Genomic DNA, 26,470 nt, shown 5'->3' on the forward strand with positions numbered 1-26,470 from the left:
GCCCCCCTTACAATTTTTTTTTAACATTATCCAATATCATGGGTATTTTGAAGCCATGTGCACTTGATATTAGGAGATATTCTGAGGTTAATAGTAATTACTTTTTGCTAAACCAAGATGCCTGAATATAATACTGCATTAAAGAAAAAGTATTGAAATTTTCTGAGGAAAATGGGGGATCTAGACACCCCCCCCCACTCCATGTCATCACCAATAGAAGACCTAGCTCCCCTGAAGAGAAATTGTCCATGGACTTTTGAGTTCCTGAGAGTTGGTACTTTTGCATTACTTCCTATTTACTACAATGCTTGGGCATTAGTATGTTTGTTGATAACATGTTGACCACAGACAAGCTTTCCAAGAAATTATTAGATTTGTCAATACAGTAGAATCTCGATAAATTAGACTAATTGGGGGCAGACCCCAGCCCAAAAAAGCGAATATATGAGGGAGGGCAGGGTGTGGAGAGATAACACTGCTTACCTGAACTGTTTAAAGAAAATAAGTTGTTGTTATGTTATTACTGCACTTCAACAACTAAGGTTTTTAAGCGTATAACATGGTTAGTAAAAGAATATTACACCAACAAGAAAACAAAATATGAAACAGAACTCTCTGGGTTGAAAATCAGACATATAAGTCTGATTGTCAGCAATTGTTGTCACCGAGATGATTGTTATTTACTGTAAAGTGCTATATGCAAGTAACCACAGAATTTGACTTAAGAATAAAAAGAAAACTGTATACGTACAGGTAGTCCCTGACTTACGACCGACTCGACTTACGTCCACCCGCACTTACGACCGCCTCAGTCGTACCAAAATGTGGTCAAATTATGTATTTTTGAGTCCCAAAGTCATTACACGGACAAAATTTTCATCTGTAATTCATTTTAAAATGGCTGGCAAGCTTAAAAGTGAGTGTTTTGTGGTGCTGAGAAGAAAACGAGATCCAAATTTTCGATTTTCTATGTGTTATTTAAGCATTTCCGACTTACGACCATTTCGACTTACGACCTGGATGTCGGTCCCTAACCCCGTCGTAAGTCGGAGAGTACCTGTACTGTACAGTACTATAAAGATAAAAATAAGAACAAATAAGTGTAGGAGTATATTGTATGTGGAGGACGAATGTTTATCTGGCAGCAGCTGGCAGAGGGGAAGGGCAAGGCCACCTAGATAGAGAAGGCCTGGATCTCCCTCACAAATCTGATGATGACGTCACAACTGAAGGCCGACAGCGCCAGTCGCCTAAACACTTTGTGAGAGAGTGGAGGAACTTATCGGTCTGCTTTTATTCTTGTCAGTTATCTTTTTCTGGACTGGATTTCATCAAAGGTGTAGTAAGGGTAGAGATGATCTTAGATATGAATTCGTTAATTTAGAGTATAGTTAAATGATGAATATAATTCAGCGCATGTTTTTCGTTTTCTGCTATTGTTAGCTTTTGGTAGTTCGCAAACAGTGATATATTGCATAGATTTATATATATCAAATTCCAAATGTATATAAATGGTTTCAAAGAAATTACACCGGTTTAAGTAAGTACTAGTATTTGTTTTCGTTGAGTATGTCAAGTCAGCCAAAGATGCACCAACCCCACCCTGGGTCTCGTGCTCGCAATTTTACCTGGCAATACTTGGTAAAATAAGGCTGTATGTAAAGGTGATTGGTGGATCTGTTTTTGGCTGTATCATGTCAGGATAATTATTAAACAAACCAAAGGTAGAATTTTTATAAAAATAAATTATTCATTGTTATTTAAAGTCATTTTAACAATTACAGTAAAAGTCCAAAAATCCGGATGCCGGAAATCCGGACCACCCGAGAATCCGGACTTTTCAAAACTTAAACTCTATTTTTTTTTTAGCTGGCTTTTGTGTGTATGTGTGCATGCGTGAGCGCCACAGCTGCACAGCGACAACAAGCGACCACGCGGTCACCACTTTAAAATGAGCAATCAAACTGTGACAACATATGTAATTTTGAGTCCTACTCTTTCCACTTACAGAGTACTGTATAAGCCCATAATAATGGCTCCTAAAGTAGATAAACTTCATTTTGTGAAGAGAAAAAAGAACACGTTGAAATTGAGTGACAAACTTGAAATAATTAAGAAACTAGAACGTGGTGTGAGCAATACTGTTCTAATGGAAACATACGACATTGGAAAGTCTACAATTTATGATATAAAAAAGGCAAAGAATAAAATTTTAGAATTCACAGCTTTATCTTTAAAACTGCTCTTTTAGATAAATGAAGCATGCTATATTTGCTAATGAATAAACTATCAAAATGTACCTGTTCGTCTCTTCTTTATTTCTCCTGAAATTTGAATTTTAAAAGTACTGCCTGAGAATCCAGAAAATCCGAAAATCCGGACCGACCCAATCCCCAAGCAGTCCGGATTTTTGGACTTCTACTGTAGTGTGATACCAAAACAGCTATCACAACCTCATAATTTTTTTTTACATACTGTATTTACAAGCATTTTCCTACAGTTCTCTTGGGTGACCAAAATCAAGTGCAAATATGGACTTCCCTTTATATGCTAACATTTATTCTCTCTAGCTGCTACATCAGCTAAGAATAAATAATTGCCTCAGTTTGGTTGCAAAATCACTAGATTCTAAATAACTTACAGTAGAATACAATCTCGCTCTTGTACTACAATAAAACCTCAGATATACGGAATGCATGGAGAATTAAGAGTGCCTGATAATAATTTTTTCCGGATGCTTGAGAGTTAATCTCATAAACATGTATTTCAAACTCAAGAACATTGCCATAGTAAATATCATAAAAGGACAGTAAATTGTTATAAAAGGAATATAAGGACATAGCAAATATATTATAAGAGGAATAAAAGGACATAGTAAATATATTCTTCCATCAACACATGACAACTGTCGCTCTTTTCCAGTCACTTACATATATCCATCTTCTGCTCTAGAGTAAGCAAAATGAGTTTGCACTTAGCTGTAGCTCCTCTCTTAGGCATGCTGGATGGATAAGACAATGACAGCGGTTACACCGGCATAAACATTCATGTAAGCGGAACTGTAATAGCGGCGCTCAGTGTGTCTGGCCTACATGCAGGACGCACACAGCACCTCTCATGGCTAAAAATGGAACCACGGGCAAAGTGGTGCCAAATTCAAACCGATTTTCTTGATTTTTTAAATGTGATTAAACATTACTTATTGGAAATTGCCCCCACCAAAAATATGTTGGTTGCTTGAGAGTTCTGGATAGTTAAATGCCGAATATCTGAGGTTATACTGTATATCTAGAAAAACTTCTGAACATATAATTACCTCGGGATTATGGGGTCCAAGAATACGCTCTCTGATGGCTAAACTTTCCATGTGAAGAGTTCCAGAAATATGTCTAATGCTTTCTAGTTCTCTTACTGTTCTACATTCAATACGACTCTCGTAGGCAGCCACAAACTCTACTTTGGGTTTATCTGTGAAAAAAAAAGTGCAGGTAAGTCAATGCAGAAAATAAAATGATACACTGAACATCATTTTACTGCTTTTGAACTACAGTATCTTCTAACTGTGGCTCATCATAAAAGGAGGACGATTAACACTGCAAGATGACAAGAAGTCAATTTTCTCTGAATTTTTACAATGGAATATATAGCATGTTGAATTATCATACTGTAAATAATTCATGTATCAAATATTGTTTTCAATTGATAAAACTGGCAGACATAGAGGATTGATCCTGATATCCCTTTTTCTTGCAGAGCCCATAGCCAGATGGCTCTTAACAGGAGCTCTACAAGCCCTATGACTGATTCCCTAGTGTCTACCAGGGTCAATCTATTAATTAGTATCTAACTGATCACTCCTCCTCCCTCTTCTTCTCAACCGGCCTAAAATAAGGGAACATGTGCAAAAGTTACCTTCACATTTCCAGACAGAATGGAGGAAGGAGGCTAAATGTCTGCTCTGAGCTGGTGTCTGATCAATCAGTGACTTCCATATTAGGATACTAGTTCCACCCTCTAATAATCTTTGAGAATCTGAATGCATTCATTGAAACAATAATTTCAGCGGACAAAACATGAACCACAGAGAAGATGGGAGGGCTACCTGAGCTGTCTAGTTACAGCCTCCAACAGAAAAATAAATTTCAAGATTAATCCTCCATTTCTGGCTTAATGCTCTTCAATAGGTGGCCATCTAAAAATCAAGGAATGAGGTGCTACAAAAACTTCAGGACTGGAAATAGACAACCTACTAATACCCCTTGAGAGAGTTGTCCTAACTACTAACATGTCAGTAATGGAGAAAGAAAAATACCAAATGTTCACTATGAAGAACTAAAAAAAAAGAATCCAACCATTCAACTTCCATTACTCCTGTTTGCAGCAAAGTAAAACATTTGTTCTTTATTGTTATTTTTTTTTATATAAAGACAGAAAAAATGAACAACAAAGTTGGGAAATAATTGCACTGGTGTTTTTATTCACCATGACACTGAGCATTGATGTTACATGATACGAAATCACTTGCATCATCTGTCCTGGCTCGAGTCAGCAGTGAGACTGTTACACTGCATTATGTTTTGAACCTCTTGCCTATTTTATTTTGTCACAGGCTTCATTATTTCACTAGACTCATCTTCATTAAACTTGTTTTCAGGGCTGTTTTCCTAATCAATAGACAGAAGAATATTAACAATGTATGAGTCAATAACACATTGGAGCCACTGACCCCTAGGCCAGATGACAAACACCTTATTTTTACAGCTTTACAAGCTTCAATGAAAATGATTGGCTACCATATTGGATTGAAATAAAGTGCAGGTAATTTTAAATTTGAAAGAATATGTTAGGATGTAACCACATGATACCAGAACACATATGGTTAAAAAGAAATGACATAATATAACTGACACCTACAAGTATGCTATAAGCAAATAAACTTACTCAAGTAAATCTGAATCTGTAACTAATATAAATAAAGATTTTACTAGACCAGTGTCTTCAACTGTACCAACTTAATGAAATGTCTACTCTGAGACTTCTTACAAGTTGAATGGCAAAGATGAACCCAGGCAACTTTGTTGGTGGGAAAAAACAAAAATGGTGGAAAACCCTACCTTTAGACAGAGCATTTACTTGAATGACCAAAGTTCAAGCAATGTGCATATTAGCCCCATTTAACAATTAAACCAGAGGTAATTAACTGTCAGAACCCCCAAAATGAATTTCATATGCCCTGCGATCAAGCATAAAGGAGCACAGAATAACACCTAGATTGGGACTAGTACATGCAAATCTGACTTACCCCATGGCAGGATTACAGGTTTAAAATATTAAAATAGAATGTTCCTGACAAAACCTTTCAGAAAACCCTTAAGGGAACATTAAATTTCTCTCAGCAGCCCTAGTCTACACCCTGCATCTGCAAAAATTAAAGCTTGATTGATTGGTTTTATTTGGAATTTATCATGTGTACTGTATTATAATATACACTATGGGTATGAAAAACAAATCCAAGCACTCATCATATAGTTCAGTACTGTACATATAATAGAAAATTGAGGACAACACCAAAAAAATCAAAAGAATTATTTCCACTGTGGTCCTCAATGGAACCCTTTCATAAATCAGAGAATGCCTACATTTAAAATTTTGCTTGTAGTGTACTGTATATTCCTAGGATTGCTTGTATTTTTTTTTCATTATTTTACAGTACAGTACTATGCTGTGCAATTATTATAGATATTGCCTCAGTTTTCACACTGTTCACTTTGTTCCCAATCTCGCCTGGTTTCTCTTAAGTAAAAAATTATTAGTGTACTGTACAGAACTGTACTGTATATATTCATTTATCATGTTTATTTTATTGGCTTAAAATTATTGTGTAGACAAAAAAAAATGTAGCATTTGTTTTTGTGAGAAACTGTACTGTGCATCTTAATGTTGTCAAAGCAGCAGATGATACAACAGCTGACTCCAACACCAACTTTTTCAACACTTCGGCCCATGCTATTTAGCAGATATGAATAGAGAAGATGATGAAATATTACAATAGCATTTTGTTTTCCATTTACAGTACTGTACAACTTCAGAATAAATAAGGAAAATCTGAGTATTTAGAAGACTAGGTGTGCCTGTCATAGCATCATCAGTATTGTTTCCACTGTCTTCAATCCACTGAATGAATGTAACAACAGCAGTTGGTGAATATTTTCAGAGGAAATACTGCACCACAAACTAAAATTATTTCATAAATTACTACTTTCATTATACAGCAATCACATCCTGTACACTACATATTGGTAGCTTCTTAATACTAATACTTCTAATCAGTGGCATATTTAAGTTTCTGGAAACTTATCCATTGGTGTAAACAGAGGGCGAACGCAGCGAGCCCATGCAGCCCATTTTGAAATTTGACCAATTTCAGGGACTTTTTGAGGCCACCTGCAATAAATAATGGACGTATTTTATGGCCAATATTAGTACAGTACAGTACAGTACTACATATTTATGGACTTAAAAATCCCGAGGTACACAGATACAATCATTCCCATCATTCAACAAGAGGAAAATATGCAGGACGTATTATTCCACTTGGCAACTCCTTGACAGGAACAGCACTCTCTCACACACAAACACACACTGATCCAGGACCAGCACACATACTATTCTCTATATTGGCATCTGTGGTTCCAGTGAGGGGAAGCTTAAGTATAATTACCTCTAGCCTTGTGAAGGAAAAAATAAATACACTAATATTATGCAACCTGCACAGTGCAGAAATATTGCTTTGTCAGAAATTTCTGTTCTGCTGGAGGCTTCCCCCCTAAAAAAGTCCAAAATTTATTTTTAAGTACTTACATCCTCGTGTACTGGTTGTGATGGGTTCAACGAGTTGACGGCAGTAGCAAAAGGGGGAGAACCATGGCCATATGGCCCCCCCTTCATATATGCCACTGCTACTACCACTAATAATGCTGTAATAATGTTGCTCTAGAAAGAACTGCACCACCTCCACTATACCGTACTTCCTATTTTGTTCTTATCACCTGGTCTAATAAAATAAAAACAATAATCTTTATATTAAAATATAAAAAAATATATAGGGTACTGCATACAGTATACATGTACAGTACTATACACCACAAAAGAAAAAGCACACCGGAACTTACATAAGGTAATCGCATTACTATTCCCTCCAGTACCGGTACATCCCATTAAAATATTTTTCAATATACGTAGTTTGTAAATAACTATTTTCAATACAAAACCACCGGATACAGTAATAAAATTAAATATAAATCAATACACTATTGGTAATTGGAGCGATATGTTCGTCTTACTCACGAGACCATGTGACCCAGACAGACGTGAGTAAGTCTTACTATTTACTGAAGAACTACAGTACATGTTCTGGATTCACTATACAGTACAAGTATTATTATTATTATTAAGCTACAAATAAGATGTGTACAGTATAATATAGATTTATATTTAAGTACTGTATCTTAATATCTGATGTCTTTTTTATTGAAAAAGTTTTAAAGTGTTCAGATATACGGTAAGGTACTAACCCCTTTACTACTGGACGCCACTTTTAATATATTATTTGACTAACGCCAGACAATTTTATTTGGCACAGAGACCCCTCATACCTTTGGGGTATTCATTGTAGGTAGGTCAATGGTGGAAACTCGCTCCCATTAACAGATTTTTCTGACTTGGTCTGCTAATTATTGAACAAAAAGATGTCGTGTTATTAGGATTTTTTTTTACAGATGTTAAAATCCCAAGCAGCTAAAATATAACACCTTCATGTGGCGTATATAAACCCTGAGGGTACAGTTGTGTCGCAACTTATGCGAGGGGTAGGGAGTGTTACGTTCCGAAGAGGGAGCGTAAAGGCAAAAAAGTGTGTACTTTTGTCAACATTACCCTTGAAAATCCCTTAAATCACAAATAAAGTACAAGGTTATATATATATACCTGTTGTGTAATGTGGCTTAGAAATAAAGAAAATATAATATAATACAGTGATATCCCCGTTAGCTGGAGCAATTGATGCCGAGCACTTCTGGGAATGACAGATTTCCAGGTAACGAGACGACTCTCTCGAAGCCGGAAAAAGATCACCCCATCCCCGGAATTATTCCAGGTAATGGAAAATTTTTCTCTGAATCTCCAGAAATTGTGCCCCTCGGAAAATCGTTCCCAAAGCCGGAATTTTCCGGAAAATTCTGCCTTTGGGTACGATTTCCAAGAAAATTTCAATTCCGGGAATCGGAGAGTTCCGGGTTTGAGGGATTCCAGCTAACGGAGATATTACTGTACTATAAAATAAGAAAAATTAAGAGCATGGGTGTATGGGTGTGTGTGTGTGTGTGTTGGGGGAGAGAAGAGGATCTAGTGGGGAGGTGACGGGGGGAAGGAGAGGACCAGGTGGGGAGATGAGAGTGGAAGGAGAGAACCAGGTAGGGAGGTGAGGGGGAGAGGAGATGAAAGAAAAATGGGAAGAAATCAGGGGAAGAAGGAGTTGGGAAGGAGATGGGGAGAAAAGAGGGGAAATAGAGGAGAGAGGGGGAGGGTGAGGAGAAGGGTAGAGGGGAATGGGGGAGATGGAGAAGTGGGGGGAGATATATGGGAATAAGAGAGAGGTAGAGAGAAGGGACAAAAGGTGGAGGAGGAGGAAGAAGGGAGGTCAAGGGAGTGGAGAGGGATGAGGAGGAAATGGGAAGAGTAGGTGAAAGGGTAGGGGGACGAGGAGGGGGAAGGGGAAGATGAGTAGATAGAGGGGAATGGGGAAGAGAGTGAGAGGTACCCATACAGCGGCAATTTAAATGTCTTTACTGCTCCCCGACCCGCCTTATGGAGTGAGGGAGGGCGAGTGTAATGCAGATTGCCATTGTTACATATGATGAAGCTTAAAGTTGTGGAAAAATCATTTCAATACTCTCAGGTGACTTAGAAATAAGAAAATATAATATGAAACTATAAAATAAGTAGAGCAAGAGCATGGGTATGTATTTTGTGCGGAAAGTGATCATAAGTGTGGAAGCAGTGGGCAGTTTGTTAAGAGTACATCTGGTGACTCAGCTGGTTAGGCCTATTACAGTTTAAATGCGCACCACACAACCACCTCTGCTGTAAGCTTCATTTATCCTCCTTGCCACTGACTGTCAAGTTGATTTCAGCAGAGAACACTTAGAAAAACTAATGAAAGCACAAAAAAATAAATAAAAAAAATTATACAAGAGTGCACACACACACATACATACATGAGCATTCTCTCTCAAACACACATGCACCTACACACAAATACGCCTCCCCACATACACAGATACACAGTCGCTCAGAAAGTACTAATAGTGTGACTACAAGCAAGCAGAAATTGCCTGGCTCAGGTGTTCAAACACAGGGTTGTGTGTGTGTGTGTGTGGTGTTTGACGTTTCTCCCTCGGGGCTCCCTCTCCCACGCCCTCTCACTTTCTCCTATGCTTTCCCACTCTCTCTTCCTCGCCCATACTTTCCCATCCCCTCTCTTGTTTTTTCATGCTCTTTTCCACTTTTTCACCCTCTCCCACTCTCACTCTATCCTACACACTCTTGTCCTCCCTCTTATAAACTCCACTGCTCTCCCTCCCCTCCCCACACTTTCCTATCCTCTCCTCTCCTACACACTGCATCACAGCTCAGCTGGGATGTGCTACCTCTGCCGACCAACCCTTAGCACCAGTAAGGGTTAGTCGGCAGAAGCACACAACACAACCCCCCCCCTCCCCTGCTCAGTACACGTGGCAACTGAGGCTAAGAGGGGCGCGGGTGGAAGTAACTCCCCCAGCCATACGCTCCTACATTCATTGCATCTTTATTTTCCTAAGCCAAGTGCACCTAAGTTAAATGCACATAAGATGCCACATGACTATATTTAGACTAAAAATTACAGTAGGTTTAGTTTTCTGAGGTTACTAGATGGAAATCCCCTACCCACTTGAATTTTCCACCTTGCAATATATACGTACACTACAGATTCCAGCCCAACCCCAATTAGTATGGATTAGAGGGAGTTTTGCTGTAACTTGATTCTTATTTTATCTACTGTGTGAAGATGTAATCCCCAGTTACATATTTCTTGGAATTATTTATCTCTCACCTTTTCATTATTTTAATAACTTCCCATTTTGCCTCCCATAACCAGCAAGATACAGTAATAGAGTGTTATTACAGAGTACACTCCTTTCTCTACCCTTTCTAGTAATCAGTGGTACCGTATGTTTTGAGAGCACAAGTGTAGAGAACCAGCAAACTATTCTGTTGCATGCTTTACTGCTTCCTATTTTGACACGTAATTTATCATCTGCAAATCTTCAGGAAAATAGAACCAGTATTTCATCTCCATCTCTAAGTAAAAATTATAATCTAACTTCTATATCACACTCTAAATATATATATTTTTTTTTTCACAATTTTTTTAAACTGTTATGAAAATTCCTCATTTCACACTACAATACTTATCTGATTTAAAAAATAACATTACATACAAAGGACTGAAGAAATTCAGTACTTACAAACAATGGAATTTGGATCACTGTATCTTTCTTTCATTCCCTTCATCATGTACTTGAAGGCAAGTTCAATGTTATAATTGTCTTTGTCACTAGCAAAGGATGCTCCCAAAAGCTCCAGTGCATCAACTTTTTCTTCTCTTGTCACATCTGGCCTTGATATTAAATATTCTACTACATCACTTCGTGTTCTTTCTGCTGCAGCTATAAGAGGAGTCATTCCATGTTCATTTGTTGTTATTTTTGCTCCGTGAGCCAAAAGTTCTTGCACAATCTTAACATGACCGCACTCTGCTGCAAAGTGAAGGGCTGTTGCTCCGCAGTGAGCTTTTTCATCGGGATATGCACCAAGTTCTAAGAGAAACTGTACAACATCTACATGACCCTTATATGCTGCAATCATAAGGCAAGTATTGTTGTACTTATTTGTTATATGAATATTAGCACTGTGATCAGTCAAGTACTTGACAATATCCAGGCGACCATCAAAACATGCTGCTCGTAGGGGGGTGGAATTAGTCTTTGTCGGGTGATTAACATTTGCTCCAGCACGGACTAGCATTTTCACTACTCCCAAGTGACCTGCTCCTGCAAAGGGTTAAAACCAATTACAATATATACTAAAAAAAGGTATCATTATCTAAATGTTATTCTGTGACAAATATTATCTATAATAGAATGACAAATTGAATTAAGTAGCTAAATACTTCACTTTAAAACTGAAAAGGACCTTAGATATCTAACTGTTGGGGAGTAATAGTAAAATAAGGTGCATATAATGGAGAATATCCAAATGAAGACACCAAAAATTCTGCAGTCAAGGAAAGTTTAGTGAATACGATTAGAACTAAGTACTGTACAGTAAATGGAGTATGTTGTTGCATCATTGAAAAATTCAACAAAGAGTGAATCTACATTCAGTAAATAGTTTTTGTTATCATAATTACTGCAACTAAATTAGGGAGGTAAGGTCCCATGAAATTTTTTTTGTGATTCTTGAAGCAATTAAATACATCTCTAGTGGAATTGAAAATCTTCTCTTGTGATCCTTCACCCTCTTTGGCATTCAAACTGTCAAAATTTTTATGTGGTGAACCACATATAAACTTAGCATGGTCTTAATTTGCCACAGATCAATGAAAATCAAGAAAAGTTGATCAACATTTTTCATAATAGAACTAAAATGTAATGGTGTAACACTATGAGCTATACACTTTATCTTCTCTGCATTCCCACAAATCATCTGCAATGTTGCAGATGTCAGTCCTAGATCAATGCCAATATTCACCACACTTGCCTCAGTATCAAGGAGACATAAAACTTTCAGTTCAGTTCCAAGGATAATTGTTTTCCTTTGCTCCTTAGTGGCAGGCACTTTTTCGTTCATTTGGTGAATGGTTTTAAAACATGATGGTAGAGAAGAAAAACACAAATTACAATCAAGGGTCACGAGTTAAATACACAACAGCACTAACACAATTACTGTACTGTACTGTACCAGGCAAACACTGAGAAAAGGAGCAAGCACTTCAGGTAAGTATCCCTTCTGCTGTGAGCCATCTCACGACTGTACAGTGTGCTTAACAAATGATATTACAGTACATGTACTGTACAGGGATGCACCATTTAGTGATCGTTCAGTTAGCGATAATTCAGTTTAGCAATTAAAACTTCCAACACCCATGGTTATTTAACAATCTGCAACTGTTCGGTTTAGCGATCTTCAACTTACTGGGAAAATTCAAGATTGAAGTTAAAAAAAATGGGGATTCTGTGCTCCAAGTGGGCATCTCTACTGGGAGGGCATTATGGGTGTATAAGGGCAGGGGTGGGCATGATGAGAACATGACGAGCGGTAGCGTAAAGGTAGGGATGGTAGAGAAGGATTCACGACGTAGCGGCGAGACACGGGTGGGAGGGAGGGAGCCCTGTCTGCCTCTACTACCATAACTGTCTTACCCGATAGCATATGTCAAGTGAAGACGCCTAAAAATTGCATCAGTGAATAATATCTACATCGTTGTGTGCAATAAATAGTAAAATAAGTGTAGAATTGTGTAAATGTAAGTTATTTTATACTGTATAAGTGATGTCTGAAACTCACCGTGGCATGTTTGCCGTGTGAGGCCTTAGCTAATTGCATTCCATTTAGAATTGCCACATGTAACTAAATAAAAAAAAGATTGAATTCCATTTTCCGATTCACCGACCAATCCAGTATTATATACTGTACAGTAAATCCTCGATAACTCAAAGTTTTACATAACTCGGCATGGATATGGTCTCGGTATGTATTAGTATAACTCGGGAAATGCCGAGATATGTAAAATTATCTGGGAAAATCTCGGCATATCTGGCCACCTGCATCAGCTACCATGCCTCCGTGTCACCTACCATGTCTCTGTGTCACCTACCATGTCTCTGTGTCACCTACCATACATCTGTGTTTCTTACTATGATGCTTTATTCTCCGCCTGCAGTGCTGGTAAGTGTTACTTTTTTTACACTTAGTAATTACAGTACATGTACACATATACGGGTCGATAATTTTATATTGTTGTATTTTTGTAGGAGAGGGGAAGTGCCTCGATAAGTCAGACTTTGAGATAACTCGGCAAGGCCAGAGCCCCATATGTGCCGAGTTATCGAGGGTTTACTGTAATCACGAGTTTAATATTACAGCAAGGTGGAAATAACAAAATTAAGTGGCGTAAAATAAATGCATTGTGATACTGCATATCTCCCGGCCCACTCAGAGATTGTGACAATGTTGAATTTTCAAGCCCGACCTAAACCACTTGGAAAGGGAGACGCTATATAAGATACTACCTATGAATCAGCCAACCTGAATTTTAGAAATGATTTAAAAAATCATTATGTAGCTTTTGCAGCAAATAACAGGATTTTTTTTTTTGTAACCAGAGGGGGTACATATCTAGGCTTATTATAAAGAAATCACGTATTGTAAGGGTATGCTACCGACACTCCACCTATGAACCCAGGCCGATATTACACTAGTGTTTACCCTGTATATTATCGATCGCTGTGCATCGTTCCTATTGCTGTGCATCGCTGTTATTGTTGTGACTTTGGCGTGTTATTGAATACTGTATGGACTGTTCATTACCCTGTACTGTTGTGATATTGCTCCTCCCTCCCCACTCTGCTCTTGTCAGCTAACAGGTGGACCAGGTAAGAACTGTTTACTGTATTCCCTTTATGTTTTCGACCTTATGATAATTATTATTTTCATTTTTTTGCAAATTCTGTATGAGCGAATGTGTGTAAATGTAACAGAGTACAATAAAATGAAGACAATGACATATATCTATTCCCTGTATAGCAGAACAAGCATGACTTTAAGTGACTTAAAGCGAGTCATGTACATGTATACTATGTATTTTAATAGATTGGTTACATAATTACAGAACAACAAGTTTAAATCAGCATAAAAATGAAAACTTACTGTAACTACATATTACAAATACTGAGGAAAATTCCAACATTTAAAGATGATATACAAATATAAAGATCAGTGAAACTGGCAAAGAAAAAGGGTAACATTGAATCATCAGAAAACATGTTTGGCAACTGTGTTAACAACAATGTCGTGAACAAGGTGCCTAGCATGTTAGCGAAATGTTCTCAAAACTCTATATTATTCGAATACTGTACATACAAATGAATCGCTTCATGAGACAACTCATATTTCTATCATAAAGAAATATCTGGTAAGCAGAGCAGGCATACCAACACTTCAGCATACCCGGGTTATCTAAACATTTCACCCTGTGTTCCAGAATGAAAAGTACGGAAAGTGGTGCAGACGACATTTTCATCAGCTGATCTACTGTCTCTGATATTCATTCATAAAATCAAAATATTCAATGGTTCTCTAAGAAATAAAACATGAGAGATATATTTAATGTTCTTACACTAAAGGTGAAGAGGACATACTACAGTACCATAGGTGCCAACCAGTGAGGAATAGAATAATGTGAACAGTTCTTAAGACACCACATTTTCTCACTTTAACACTAATTCCATCATTTAATAATGCTAACAAATTATAACTCTCCCCAAGTCTGAACAACTGCTTCCTGCTGCAGTTGTTCACACTCAAGGTGTTTTATTTGAGTGGCAGTGTAGTGCTGGGTGGTGGTTTGTTAGGAGACGCTGCTCCACTCTGCATGTGACCATGCACCATGGGTTGCTTAATCAGTGCAATGTTTAACTGTGAGTGTTCATACTCAAGCTGTGGATATTGAGTACTGTACAGTAATTGTATACTGTACTGAACGTACCAAAAACTTTTATTTACTAATGTACAGTGTATATTTAATACTGGAATGTTATTTATTTATTGCAGTACTGTAGTTCTGTAAATGATTAGTACTCTACATGTTTTTATGCATTCATTTCAGATGAACCAACAAATATTACCCAACTTGACCGGATTGGAACCTAACCCCCGCTTATCAAATTGATTTATGAGAAAAATTGAGGCATGATTCATATAATTGATAAACGTATGGACTTCTAGGAACAGAACCCATACGAATAACAAGCACTCCCTGTAAATAGACTATTATACAACTAGAGAAGCAAAAATTTACTATTATTGTACTTCGCAAAATTTTGTTTTATATTCAACTAATATTCTGTGCAACAAAAGAAATCAGGGATTTTGACACAACTAAATGCCTCACTTCTATTCATGTTGGACACTAGAAAAAGTATACTGTGTTGATAAGTGACAAGTATAAATATTTTACTCTACAGGGTACTTTAAGTCAGTCATAAAGTTAGATGTCCTTCTACAGTAACAATTATGAAAAACAAAACTGATTCATCAAACCTTGCTCATCATCACCGTTTTATGGCCATTTTCTGCACTTGTAAAACATACGACTCAAGGTAGCTGAAAATCTTTAACTAGGTGGACAGATGGGCAGATAATCACAGGTACGAAAGATAAGGCAAGCAAATAATGCCTCCTGCCATATGTGGTGAGGGCATAAAAAGTACATTTAAATTTTACCATACAGCATGTTGTTAAGGTAGGCGGGTAATCTTTGACTACCTCAGGGAGTTGTGACCCTGCCTTGCCAGCTAAGTGGATGCTTGGAAGTCCTTCAATGCCCAGTTCCCACTCTGTAAAAGTGGGTTGGCGATAGAAAGGGCATCCAACCGTAAAACTTGATTAAAATTTGCTTGATGGCAACCAGGACACCATGCTATAAGATAATAATGTGTAGCTAACCCACACAAGTGTGAAAAATGACTAGAAAACAGTGATGATGATGACTGTTTATGAAACATTCACAAGGGAACCATGGGTAGAATCATATACAGTACAGTACAGTACAGTAATTCATACAGAAGATTCAAAATACACATTTTCTCAGATTGATATCTAGCATTCACTTTTATGTATTCTCAAATATTTATACCTGCACAATACTATCATAAGCACATACCTTATCATTATGATTCTAGCATGCTGGAGTACTTACCAGCTGCACACCACAAAGGACTTGCACCTTCAATGACATATCCATCAAACTTTACTGTTCCCTCTTGTTCCAAATCTGGTTTAAACTTTATTAGTGTACGGACAGCCTTTTCATGACCATTGCGTGCAGCTATGATGAGTGGAGTGCATTTCTGGCCATCCTCTTCTACAACCTGTCAAAGGAAAGTTTATTTAATTACATTGATTTTCATATTAATTCAAACTTCCTGTTGCAGGGAAAAAAAAATAAACATGAGATTTCCCGTCCAGTTTCTCAGGTACCTTAACACTGAAAATTTCACTAGGGAGATTATATGGTGTATTACTACCATAGAGTTTTATGTTACTTTCTGGCACTGAATGTGTTGTATACAGTACAGTGAACACTCACTTTACGCGGTTAATTCAACCCACGGCGGCCCGCGTAAAGTGAACAACATAACATATGGGATTAATTGAAATAGAGACCGGGCCGACCCCCAAACTCCACTTTTTCAGACACAATACCTACATTGTAGTAAAAATAACTTCTTAATTTTATGATGGTATGCACACACAATCAATAATTAAGAGAAATATCAATAATATTAGGTTTTTTAACACTTACATTAGTAGAAAAGATGGCTGGGCACACGGGGATGGGGGGTTGGTTCCGAGGCAGAGGGCAGATTATTGGCCCTCACCTGTATCACTTGTATCAATTGTATCACTATCCACCACAGAGGCTTGCAGGGCCTCTTTGTCAAACCCCTCAAAGTCCATATCCTCACTATCATTATCACTATCACTGACTTGGGCTGGCTGTGGTGGGTGGCGGGTGAAGAACTCGGTAATGTTTTGATGACTGGGCGACCTTGTGCGCACCCTGCTTGCGCCGCTTACACAACATGGCGGATGGCGGGAGAGATGGCGGGAGGTTTGGATCCAAAAATGGCGCGGCTCGCCAGCTGCTCTCCGCGTAAAGGGGTACACGCACCGCGGAATGTGAGCATTCCGGTTTCGGCAGGGTACCGTGTAAACGTGGAAACGCGTAATGTGGGACCGCGTAAAGCGAGGGTTGACTGTATACCCGGTACTTGATAAATGATGATTTAACCAGTTTGTGGTCAAATACGTACATCGATGTACCTAAGTGACTTTCTCTTCTTTTTTCGCTTCCCTAGGCCCCGTTGTGGGTCGATGATCTGTGCTTGGGTGGACTATTCTCAGAAAGAAGAAAAAAAAAAAAAAAACTTACGGCGGCACCTGAAATGGCTTGGGAGGGTTAATGTAGGTCAAATATGGCACACGGCAACCTCTCAAAACACAGCGTGGGTGTGAGGCCTCTTTTTTGTGTAGAACTCGGTATTGTGTATGAGTACTGTAGTAAGATGGATTGAGATTCGTCGTTGCCAGTTCATAATGTAAACAATGTTAATGTAAAGCAATAAACTTGTGACTGATACACCCATCACTGTTATGAATGAATTAAACAACTACAAGTAATAAAGGTAATCAAATTGAGTGAGGGGAATATCAAAGATATAATTCCATGGGTAGAAAACACGACTCAATGTGGCATCACAGTACAGTATATTACGCTGCAGTCACAAGACCATGCAAGCCAAGCCTCCAGCATCAACGTCTCAGTGCAGGAGCTTCAAAATAGTGAGTACAGTACAGCCAAAATGAATGTTATCCTCAGGTTTTATACACCAAACTGCAACTTCCCCGAAACAAAAATTACTCACATTTAGCCGACCAGGGGTTGATATTTAACAATCCATAACACGACCACTAATGGATTAATGATTTCCATTAAATTCCAACATCTACCCGGTATCTAAGTTACTGGTTATGCAGTACTTTGCCATAACTAATCAATAATTGTTAAGATAGGGTTCAGATATGGGCATACAGTTGCACTAACATTTTACTTGGGGTAAGGTTCCACACTGATTTACAATTTGCATGGACATATGAGTCATTCACTCACAATTACACCACAATATAAGTAACAGTTAGGTGGTAACACAAGGCCAGAGACAACTTTATTAAGTCTCTCTGACCTTGTGTTTCCTTTACCACAACACACCACTGTCTAAATGAAACCTACTCAAATATCAGTTAACATTGTAAGGAGCAAGTTTGTCAACCTGGGGACCCCACATTCACTACTTTGGGTTGGTTCACCATGGCCTTAATTCTTCCACTGATACATTCACTTCACTGGGGAATATAAACACTTCGGTTCACTAGGCCAGCCTGGATTTGCTCTCATAGCAAGCAGGCCTTCACAGGTGATTTTTTTATACATGGGAAATAATTAACTTACTTATCAATAATCAGCTCTGGAAGAAGGTGCACATGATGTTACGAGAGAGCTGTTTAAGCACGCCATTCACTTAAAATTAAGGAGCAGGTCGTAATTAGTCCATTGTCTCGGGCCCACTTATTTAAGTTTCATGGTCCCAGATGTGATATACGATGAAACAACAGAACATTATCCCACCTGGCCTCATAGTTGGCTCCATACCTGTTCTTGTATGAACTGCACAATATAACTCCAGGTATGATAAGTTTTAGATAAGTAGTGTATTATATTAAAAATATTTGGCAACAATATCAACCACTTCCCATTTAACATTTTGAATTCCTCTCAAAATGAGGGCTTGATCTTGAAAACTAATTTCATAAAAGATCCAATGAGGAGTAACCAGTAACTCTGCATATACTGTACAATTTTGGGGGTTTTCCCAGTAAACCCCTAGACCTTGGAAACTAATGGTAATCTGAAGTCTTTATTCCCTTGACAACCATCACTCAATATGATTGATATTAGATCATGGTTTGTCCTAAGACACAGGAGTGTGGTGGGTCATAATCAATATTCCCTGTAAGCTGTGCACCTGCATGGCCATGCAACAATCAATCAACAGCTACACACTTAATTTTTCCAACCACATATATTAGCACTCTTGGGGTTTTCATATGCAAATTTGGATATGATCTAAATTATCGCTTTAGGGTTTTCATACACTAATTTGCATATGAATTAAAAAATTACAATAAAACAGTTTTATGTTTGCATATGAATGCTAGATACGCAAGACACACATTTGGCAATATCAGCGTGATCTGGCACCCATGTAGACTGCCTCATAAGTTATGTGAGTGACCACGCCAGTCACCCTTTGTGGTTCAACAGCACAGGATGTAACTTTAACCTACATTTTTATTGTTAGGCCTTTGGATTGCTCACACAACAAATGGGAAATGAGACCACCACTAAACTATGCTTCATTTTATCAGAAATAAACCACTGAATATTGCCAAACATTGGTCTGTTCCTGTTAACATCAAACTTAATTCAGTGGGTTTTTAAATTTGCCACTTCCTTGTCTGCTTCAGAGCAGATGTTTTCTCCAAATGATTTTGTAAACTGAATATCTAATTGAAAAATCATGTTTAGGAGATTAAATTTTTTTGTCATCAAAAGGTTTCATTATATTCATAAATAAAGGTATTAGAATAAACGAGTGTTATAAACCTGAACAAACGGGTGATATAAACACAAAGACACTTGCTACAGACCAACCTCACAAATTCGCATCTCAACGGTCCATTGTTCCCAGAATCTGTGTATTATTTTAGTTAACCAGTTACCATGCTCCAGCAGTTTATGCTCTTTTTTATATAACATACTGTAAATGAATCAAATTTAATATATCTTCTCATCTCTACACAGGCACAATACTGTAATTTTTGTGAAATTTAAATAGATAGCTACAATATTGCAATCATTATGACAGTTTAATAAAATCAATACCTGTACAGAATAATATTAATAGCTTAGATTTAACGCCACAAAGCACACTTTTACTGAAAATTCTTGATATACACAATGATTATAAGCCAATAATCAATATAATAAGTGAAATATAACAATAAAATTATACACGTATGTACTGTACTGTACTTATGATACTGTATACCAGGTGAGATATAAAACAAAGTTATGTAAATATTATGAAATGTTAAGCCAACATCTATAATAAATATATTACTGTTGTAATACAGTACAGTATGATGCACTAATTCCCATTCTTTAAGTGGAGATACATTTATGAACGATAAATTATATAATGTAGCAGTATCTCATAGCTACTTCCTCAAATTCCCAGTCTAGACGAATGTTAACAACGGCGCTTGTGATTTTACGCCAGTAAATACAAAAGATAAATCTTTAGAATCACCCATTCCAGAGAAGCTAACAATTTACAATAGCACCTGTTATTATGAGCCACTTTAGGAAAAAGCTATATCAGAGAAAATTAGTTTTTTACCTTTAGGATATCAATAAGCTTGGAGGAATTACAATGATAAAGTTTGGAAAAGGTCAACCACAGAACTCTATATTGATTTGCATATAGGGAGATAGGAGCAACAAAAAATATATACTTTCCTCTACAGTACTTATACAGGTGTTGTTTTTGTCAAAAATTTATATTCCCCCTTTTTTAACCTTTGATTTTACTAAAAAAAAAATATATATATATATATTTTCATCACACAGTGTGCAGGGCTTTGAAGTAAAGGGAAATTATGGGGTAAAAACACGCAAAAAAACTGAAGAAACCAAACATAAAAAAATCTAACTTAACGCAACCTAACTATTACAGAAAATATAAAAAGTACAAAACAGTGCAATATTTAAGATTATATGTCTTGGTTAAGGTGCCCAGTTAGGAAACTTTTCAATAAAAGAGAAATTCTTCAATATATCAACAACATCCTAAATATGGTGTTAGAAATTAATTTTTGCCAAACAAAATGATTAATAACCTAACCTAACGACTCTTAAATATCAGTATACAAGTCTAACCTAACCTAACATATGAATGGAGGAAACTGCAGCGGGCCTATTGGCCCATACTGGGCAGTCCCATTTACACCCAACCCCTATTGCTCATATAAGCATCCAACCTATGTTTGAAGCTATCCAGCGTATTCGAGTTAATGATGATATTTGGTAACTTGTTCCATTCAACCACTACTCTGTTTCCAAACCAGTGTTTACCTATTTCGCGCCTAAATCTAAATTTGTCTAACTTAAAACCATTGTTACGAGTTCACTCCTGGTTGGATAGTTTGAGTACCTTTGTAATGTCCCCTTTGTTTATTATAAGAACTTTATCTATATCAACCTTTGTTGATTCCTTTCACCCACTTAAATACTTCTATCACATCTCTCTGCACTCTTCGTCTCTCTAGGGAATGCAAGTTTAGTTTCTTTTACCTATCTTGATAGGGAAGGTTTCTAAGTCCCGGAATCATTTTCGCCATTCTTCGCTGCACCGACTCCAGTGAATTGATATCCATTCTATAATAAGGGCACCAGAACTGAACAGTATAATCGAGGTGCACCCTGACTAGCGCAAGATATAGTTGCAATAAGACCTCTGCACTCTTATTATTTACACTTCTAAATATAAAACCTAATACTCTGTTTGCCTTATTTCGAACATTAACGCAATGTTTTCTAGGCCGTAGGTCCGGGCTTACAAGTACCCTTAAGTCTCTTTCACAAGTTGACTTCTCTAGGTTGATGTTGTTAAGACTGTATACATTGACAGTATTTGTTCTTCTAATATTAACTACACTGCACTTGCTGGTGTTGAATTTCATTTGCCATTTTTCTGACCACTCCTGCAGTTCCATTAGGTTAGGTTAGGTCAGGTCAGGTCAGAGAAATCAGAAGGACCTAACCTCCTATATGTAAAACCAACCTAACCCAACAAGTCAAAAGTAAAAACAAGGGACCTAGAGAACCAAACCTGAAATCAAAGTCAGAAAAATTCGAAAAATATAAATTTCTGACTAAAACGATACAAGTTTTGGTAGCCAGCGAATCCGGATATAGGTTAGTCGACTGGGTCCATGCAGTAGGTTAGGATAGGTTAGGTTTGGTTATGTTGCATTTGAGAAGCAATGCTGTGACTGATTTTTAATAGTTAGGTTAGGTTGAAATTATGTTTTTGATCTTTTCCAAATATTAACAATTACAATTTTCTTACTTTTTATTTTTCCAAGTTTTTCGTTATAAGGATGAACTTTGTCTGACCCGAAACCTTGGTGCGCTGCAATTCTCAAAAGTTAAATTCAAACATTAAAAACAAACTGTATATACACCAATGCTTCCATTCCATACATGAGACAAAGTTCATGTTGGTGGTACAGTAGTAATGTGTTTATCTCTCACCAGTATGTCCTGGGTTCGAGTCCTAACTCAAGGCAGATGTAAAAGGGTGTTATCTAGGGTGACCCAACCAAACTTTGCAGGTTTCCTTCAGGTACTTCAGGTTTCTTCCTGTACTAACACAACAATAAAGTTCAAAACAAAGTAATAAAGATCAGACCAACCGCCTAAATTGCTAGTAAGCTGATAAGTGGTGAAATAATATATGGTAAAATACACTCCAACTGGAATAGTGTCGTTAAATAAAAATCCTAAAGTGTTTTCTACCACAACTCATAATACATCATATATGGGAGTTTCGATAAAAAATTCTCGAAGATTAACTCAGAAGAAATGAAGGTCAATTTAGGATAATAGCCACGTTTAGAATTCCGTTATTTTATTGTTTGCAACCACATTACCTAACAAAAATAAGACTAAATTTCTTCTATGACACTTTCTGTACTCAGGAGAAATAACAGAGATATGGCGAGCTAAAAAATCGAAACCTAACTACTATCATAAATTAACCGAAAAGAAAACTATTAACTAAATCTACTCATTAATAATATTCACCAAAATAATAGAAAAAACCGTCCTTAGTTAGATAAAAAAAAAGAGTAACTTACCTGACCCAACAGATCATCACACTCTTGAGGAGGCTTGACAGATAAATGAGCATAAAGAGATATAGAGAGACCCAACTTTGCAGCATGGTACACCCTTTTCTTCATAGACTCCATTCCAGAGGTCATTGCGCATGGTAAATGGTTTATGTCGCAAACGGGGTCACAGTCGACGTTTCTTCCTCCTAACAGCTGCCAGACCAAAACAACCACAGTATCTGGTACACAAACTGGGATATAACAAATGAGCTTCGCTAATATTGTATCCAAGCGTCTTGCCCTGAACACAATACTTTCAATGATATCTTGTACTTTTATCATGTACTACCCCAGTACCTTTGTGATTAAAACACTCTCGTTTAATAATAAAAATAAAAAATAACTTCCAGATCACAGTGAGTAGGACTGCCACGGTAAAGTGATGGTACAGCTTTGAAGTATTGTTTTCGATACCACAGCTTGAGCTGGTAAACTTTTCCATAGATCTAACCCTCTGTGTGAAGAAATATTTCCTATGTTCGTTCTGCATAATAACGTAGCGAGCTTAATGATATGGGTAAATTATGATTTGTCCTCTCGTGTTAGATGTACGTGACATCACAAAGAAATGGCCCGGGTTCACGTTTTTCATCCCTTTCAAGATTTTGAACGTGTTTATGAGATCTGCTATATTGTGTTTTGTCACGGTCTGGAGGGTTGTCTTAGTCTACTTGGATAATCTAGAACTAGATGACGTAATTCCGGAATCATATGTGCTCTGTTGCACATTTCCTGGGGATGTTGGGTCTTTCTGGAGGTTGAGTTTCCACGCTTGTAGTGTACAGAATACAATAATCCTGACTGGGATATATACGTGAGAGTTATGAAGTTGGAAGGATCATTTTCCTATGTTTTCTTTATTTTCCAAGGCATTTGAATTTGTTAGTGTATCTCACGAATAGGTGGAGTGGAGTGGAAACTTCTTATGACCGCAAGCAGTGTGTGGTGATTAACGACACGAAAACGCTACAGCTACCCTGAGGGATTGGAGCGCCTGAACTTGCCTAGCTTATACTACAGACGGGCAAGGGGTGACCTAATTGAGGTGTATAAGCATCTCAAGAGGCACTACTCAGTCGAGTGTCCTTACTTGGAGCTGGCGGACGCTCGCCCCACAAGGGGTTGTAGTGGATTTCTCCCCTACAAACGCTGTTTGTCGCTGAGTAGCCGACCCCACCAATTCCCCAGTGGTCTAGGTCAACCAGCGCCGCCATACATCACGGAGCGGGGGTCAACTACTAAGCCACGCCTACCCCCCGCTATTTAAGACCTGACCTCGTGGTGACCTGTCTCTTTCTACCTACACCAACCAGTCAGCAACACACCTCCTCCTCCGCCTGCCTGGCGGTCCTCGCTCCCGCCGGTGAGCATGGCGACCCACAAGCTGGTCCTCCTCTGAGCATCCTCACCAACCAGCTCTCTCTACATCACGCTTGTAACCATGCTGCCTTCCCAGCACCAAGCTGCATTGTACATCCAATACAACATGTATATAGAGAGCACATTGTGAGTTTCCTTTCTCCATCCCATCCTGAGTGTGAACCAAACACCTTGAACCCCACAGGGTCACAGCTCAAGATTGAAGAAGTACAAGTCCAGAAAACTGTGAGGGTAAACTTTTTTGGAGTGAGAGTTGTGAACTCTTGGAACAATCTACCAGAAAGTGTTGTGACGGCACCGAGTGTGAGCTCTTTCAAGACAAGACTTGAGCAACACTGGAGCAGGTTCAGGTACATTCAGGAGCCGGTGCATGCCCAGTACTTGCCAACAGTGCGTAACCGAGACGTGACCGATCGCCCAAGCGGCTAACGAGCCGATCAGTGGTGAAGAGGATAAAAGTAAAAAGAAACAGCTTATGTTTGTGCGTTGGTAATTCGTTAAAGGAAAAAGAAACGCAAACAAAATGTACTGGGTTAATCCAATTACAAGCAACGGCTGATTAAAGGACAAGTTTACAAAATGTATGAAAATTTAAGGGCCGGCCCAATTTTTTTTTTATTTACTATATAATGAGCGACAACAGTTTCGATGAACTCTTGTTCCTCGTTGGGCCTTCAATAACATAAAAAATACCAAATGGAGGAATAGCACCCCCTTAGGGAAGGCTATCTGTCACTATAAGGTGAGAAAATGAGTGAGAGTCGGCCGACAGTTCGCCACAATATAGTGCGCTCGCACACGTTGAAATCTGCATGCACAAGCGAGTTGGCCAACTATACCATTGCGCACAAGTTGGAGCATGTCAAACTTTTCAGTCGCCCAACTATTGAATTGCATGTGTGGTGCGCGCTCCCATTTGGCTCAATGATTCTCACTTATGCAATTAAACTGTTGGCCAACTAAAAAATTCATGTGCGCAGGGGGCCTAATGCATTGGCTGGGTTGGTACTCATGTATGTCCAAAGAGATATTTAAACCAGTTCCGCTGAAATTGTGTAAGACTACAAGGCATCAAGCCAGAGATTTTACTCCCAAATATCGTGGCTTACCTAGATGGAAATAAAATGAAACTCCATGAGAATTTTTTACCTAGTATTATGCCACTCATTGGTCACTCGAAATCTGAGGAGTCACGTGTTACTTTTGTCGATATTTGAAGTGTTTCACATATTTATATTTAATAAATATTCGTGGACATACAGTACTGTAGTTGTAAGAAAAATGAAACTAGTCAAAGTTATAATTTGTTTATGCTGATTGGTTGAAACATGCAAATATACATGGATGTAAGATGTAATAACTTTCTAATACACAATACGTTTTCTGACACTTTTAATAGGAGCGCAGTTTGACCTATTTCAGCCTTCCTAAGACCAAAATGTATGCGATCCCTGAATATATGAAGGTCCTCGTCATAAAATACGGCTCTTTTTACAGCCTATTTGACACAAGCGTTTATTTGACAAATCAATGGAAATCCGTATGAGAGGCTAGTTTCCACACACGATCACCAAACATGTGCACATCTCATATATTTTCTGAGAAGTCCTAATTTCGAACCTTGATAAGAGTACATGGTATCAATAAAGGGCAATTTATGGTGAAGCAGATATATAAATCTGTATGTGGAAAATCTGATTATTAATGGAGCTTCTCTAATTCGTTGGAGTACAAGACAGGACGTTCCAAATTATATTACGTTCATTAATTATTGCAATTCCAAAAATCCTTTGTACGACTTATCTTTATTTTATCCGTTTTATTTTTTATTGGTTTAATCTTTCAGGGATAAGATTGTAAGTATTATATTTATAGGCTAGATTAATTTGCATTTATTAGTTAGTTCGATAGCATGTATTCAGGAAAGTATTCTTACTATAATTAAATAATTCTGCCGGGGTAGTATGCGCCCACATTCCTCCAACATGGGTTGTGCTAAGGCCACCCAAAACTCAAAGAGCCTGAACTTAGGTTTGATGACATCACAGACAGAGGCCTGCCTGGTGCCCGCCCCTTGTTTTTTATATTTAGTAATTTGGGTAATTATTTACTTCACAACCGCTGATTTTTC

At 37.9% G+C, this 26,470-nt stretch overlaps 1 protein-coding gene across 3 annotated transcripts in view; it reads right to left on the minus strand.

Annotated features, from left to right (window-relative positions):
• LOC121872595 (protein fem-1 homolog B-like) overlaps positions 1 to 23,152 on the minus strand; it is a 39,058-nt gene extending 15,906 nt beyond the window's left edge. Inside the window, exons 1-4 of one of the 3 annotated variants that reach the window (XM_042375444.1) lie at positions 22,924 to 23,152; positions 16,079 to 16,250; positions 10,566 to 11,150; positions 3,317 to 3,468 (exon numbers count right to left, since the gene is read on the minus strand). In XM_042375444.1, coding sequence (XP_042231378.1) covers positions 3,317 to 3,468; positions 10,566 to 11,150; positions 16,079 to 16,250; positions 22,924 to 23,049 — 1,035 coding nt within the window. In that variant the 5' untranslated portion in view covers positions 23,050 to 23,152. Of the gene's footprint in view, positions 1 to 3,316; positions 3,469 to 10,565; positions 11,151 to 15,603; positions 15,717 to 16,078; positions 16,251 to 22,923 lie in introns of those variants that run through there. The other 2 variants (XM_042375445.1, XM_042375446.1) reach the window with 2 other exon arrangements.
• Positions 23,153 to 26,470: the final 3,318 nt, after the last annotated feature.

This window comes from Homarus americanus, unplaced genomic scaffold (assembly GCF_018991925.1).
Source record: "Homarus americanus isolate GMGI-L3 unplaced genomic scaffold, GMGI_Hamer_2.0 scaffold39155, whole genome shotgun sequence".
Lineage (NCBI taxonomy): Eukaryota > Metazoa > Arthropoda > Malacostraca > Decapoda > Nephropidae > Homarus > Homarus americanus.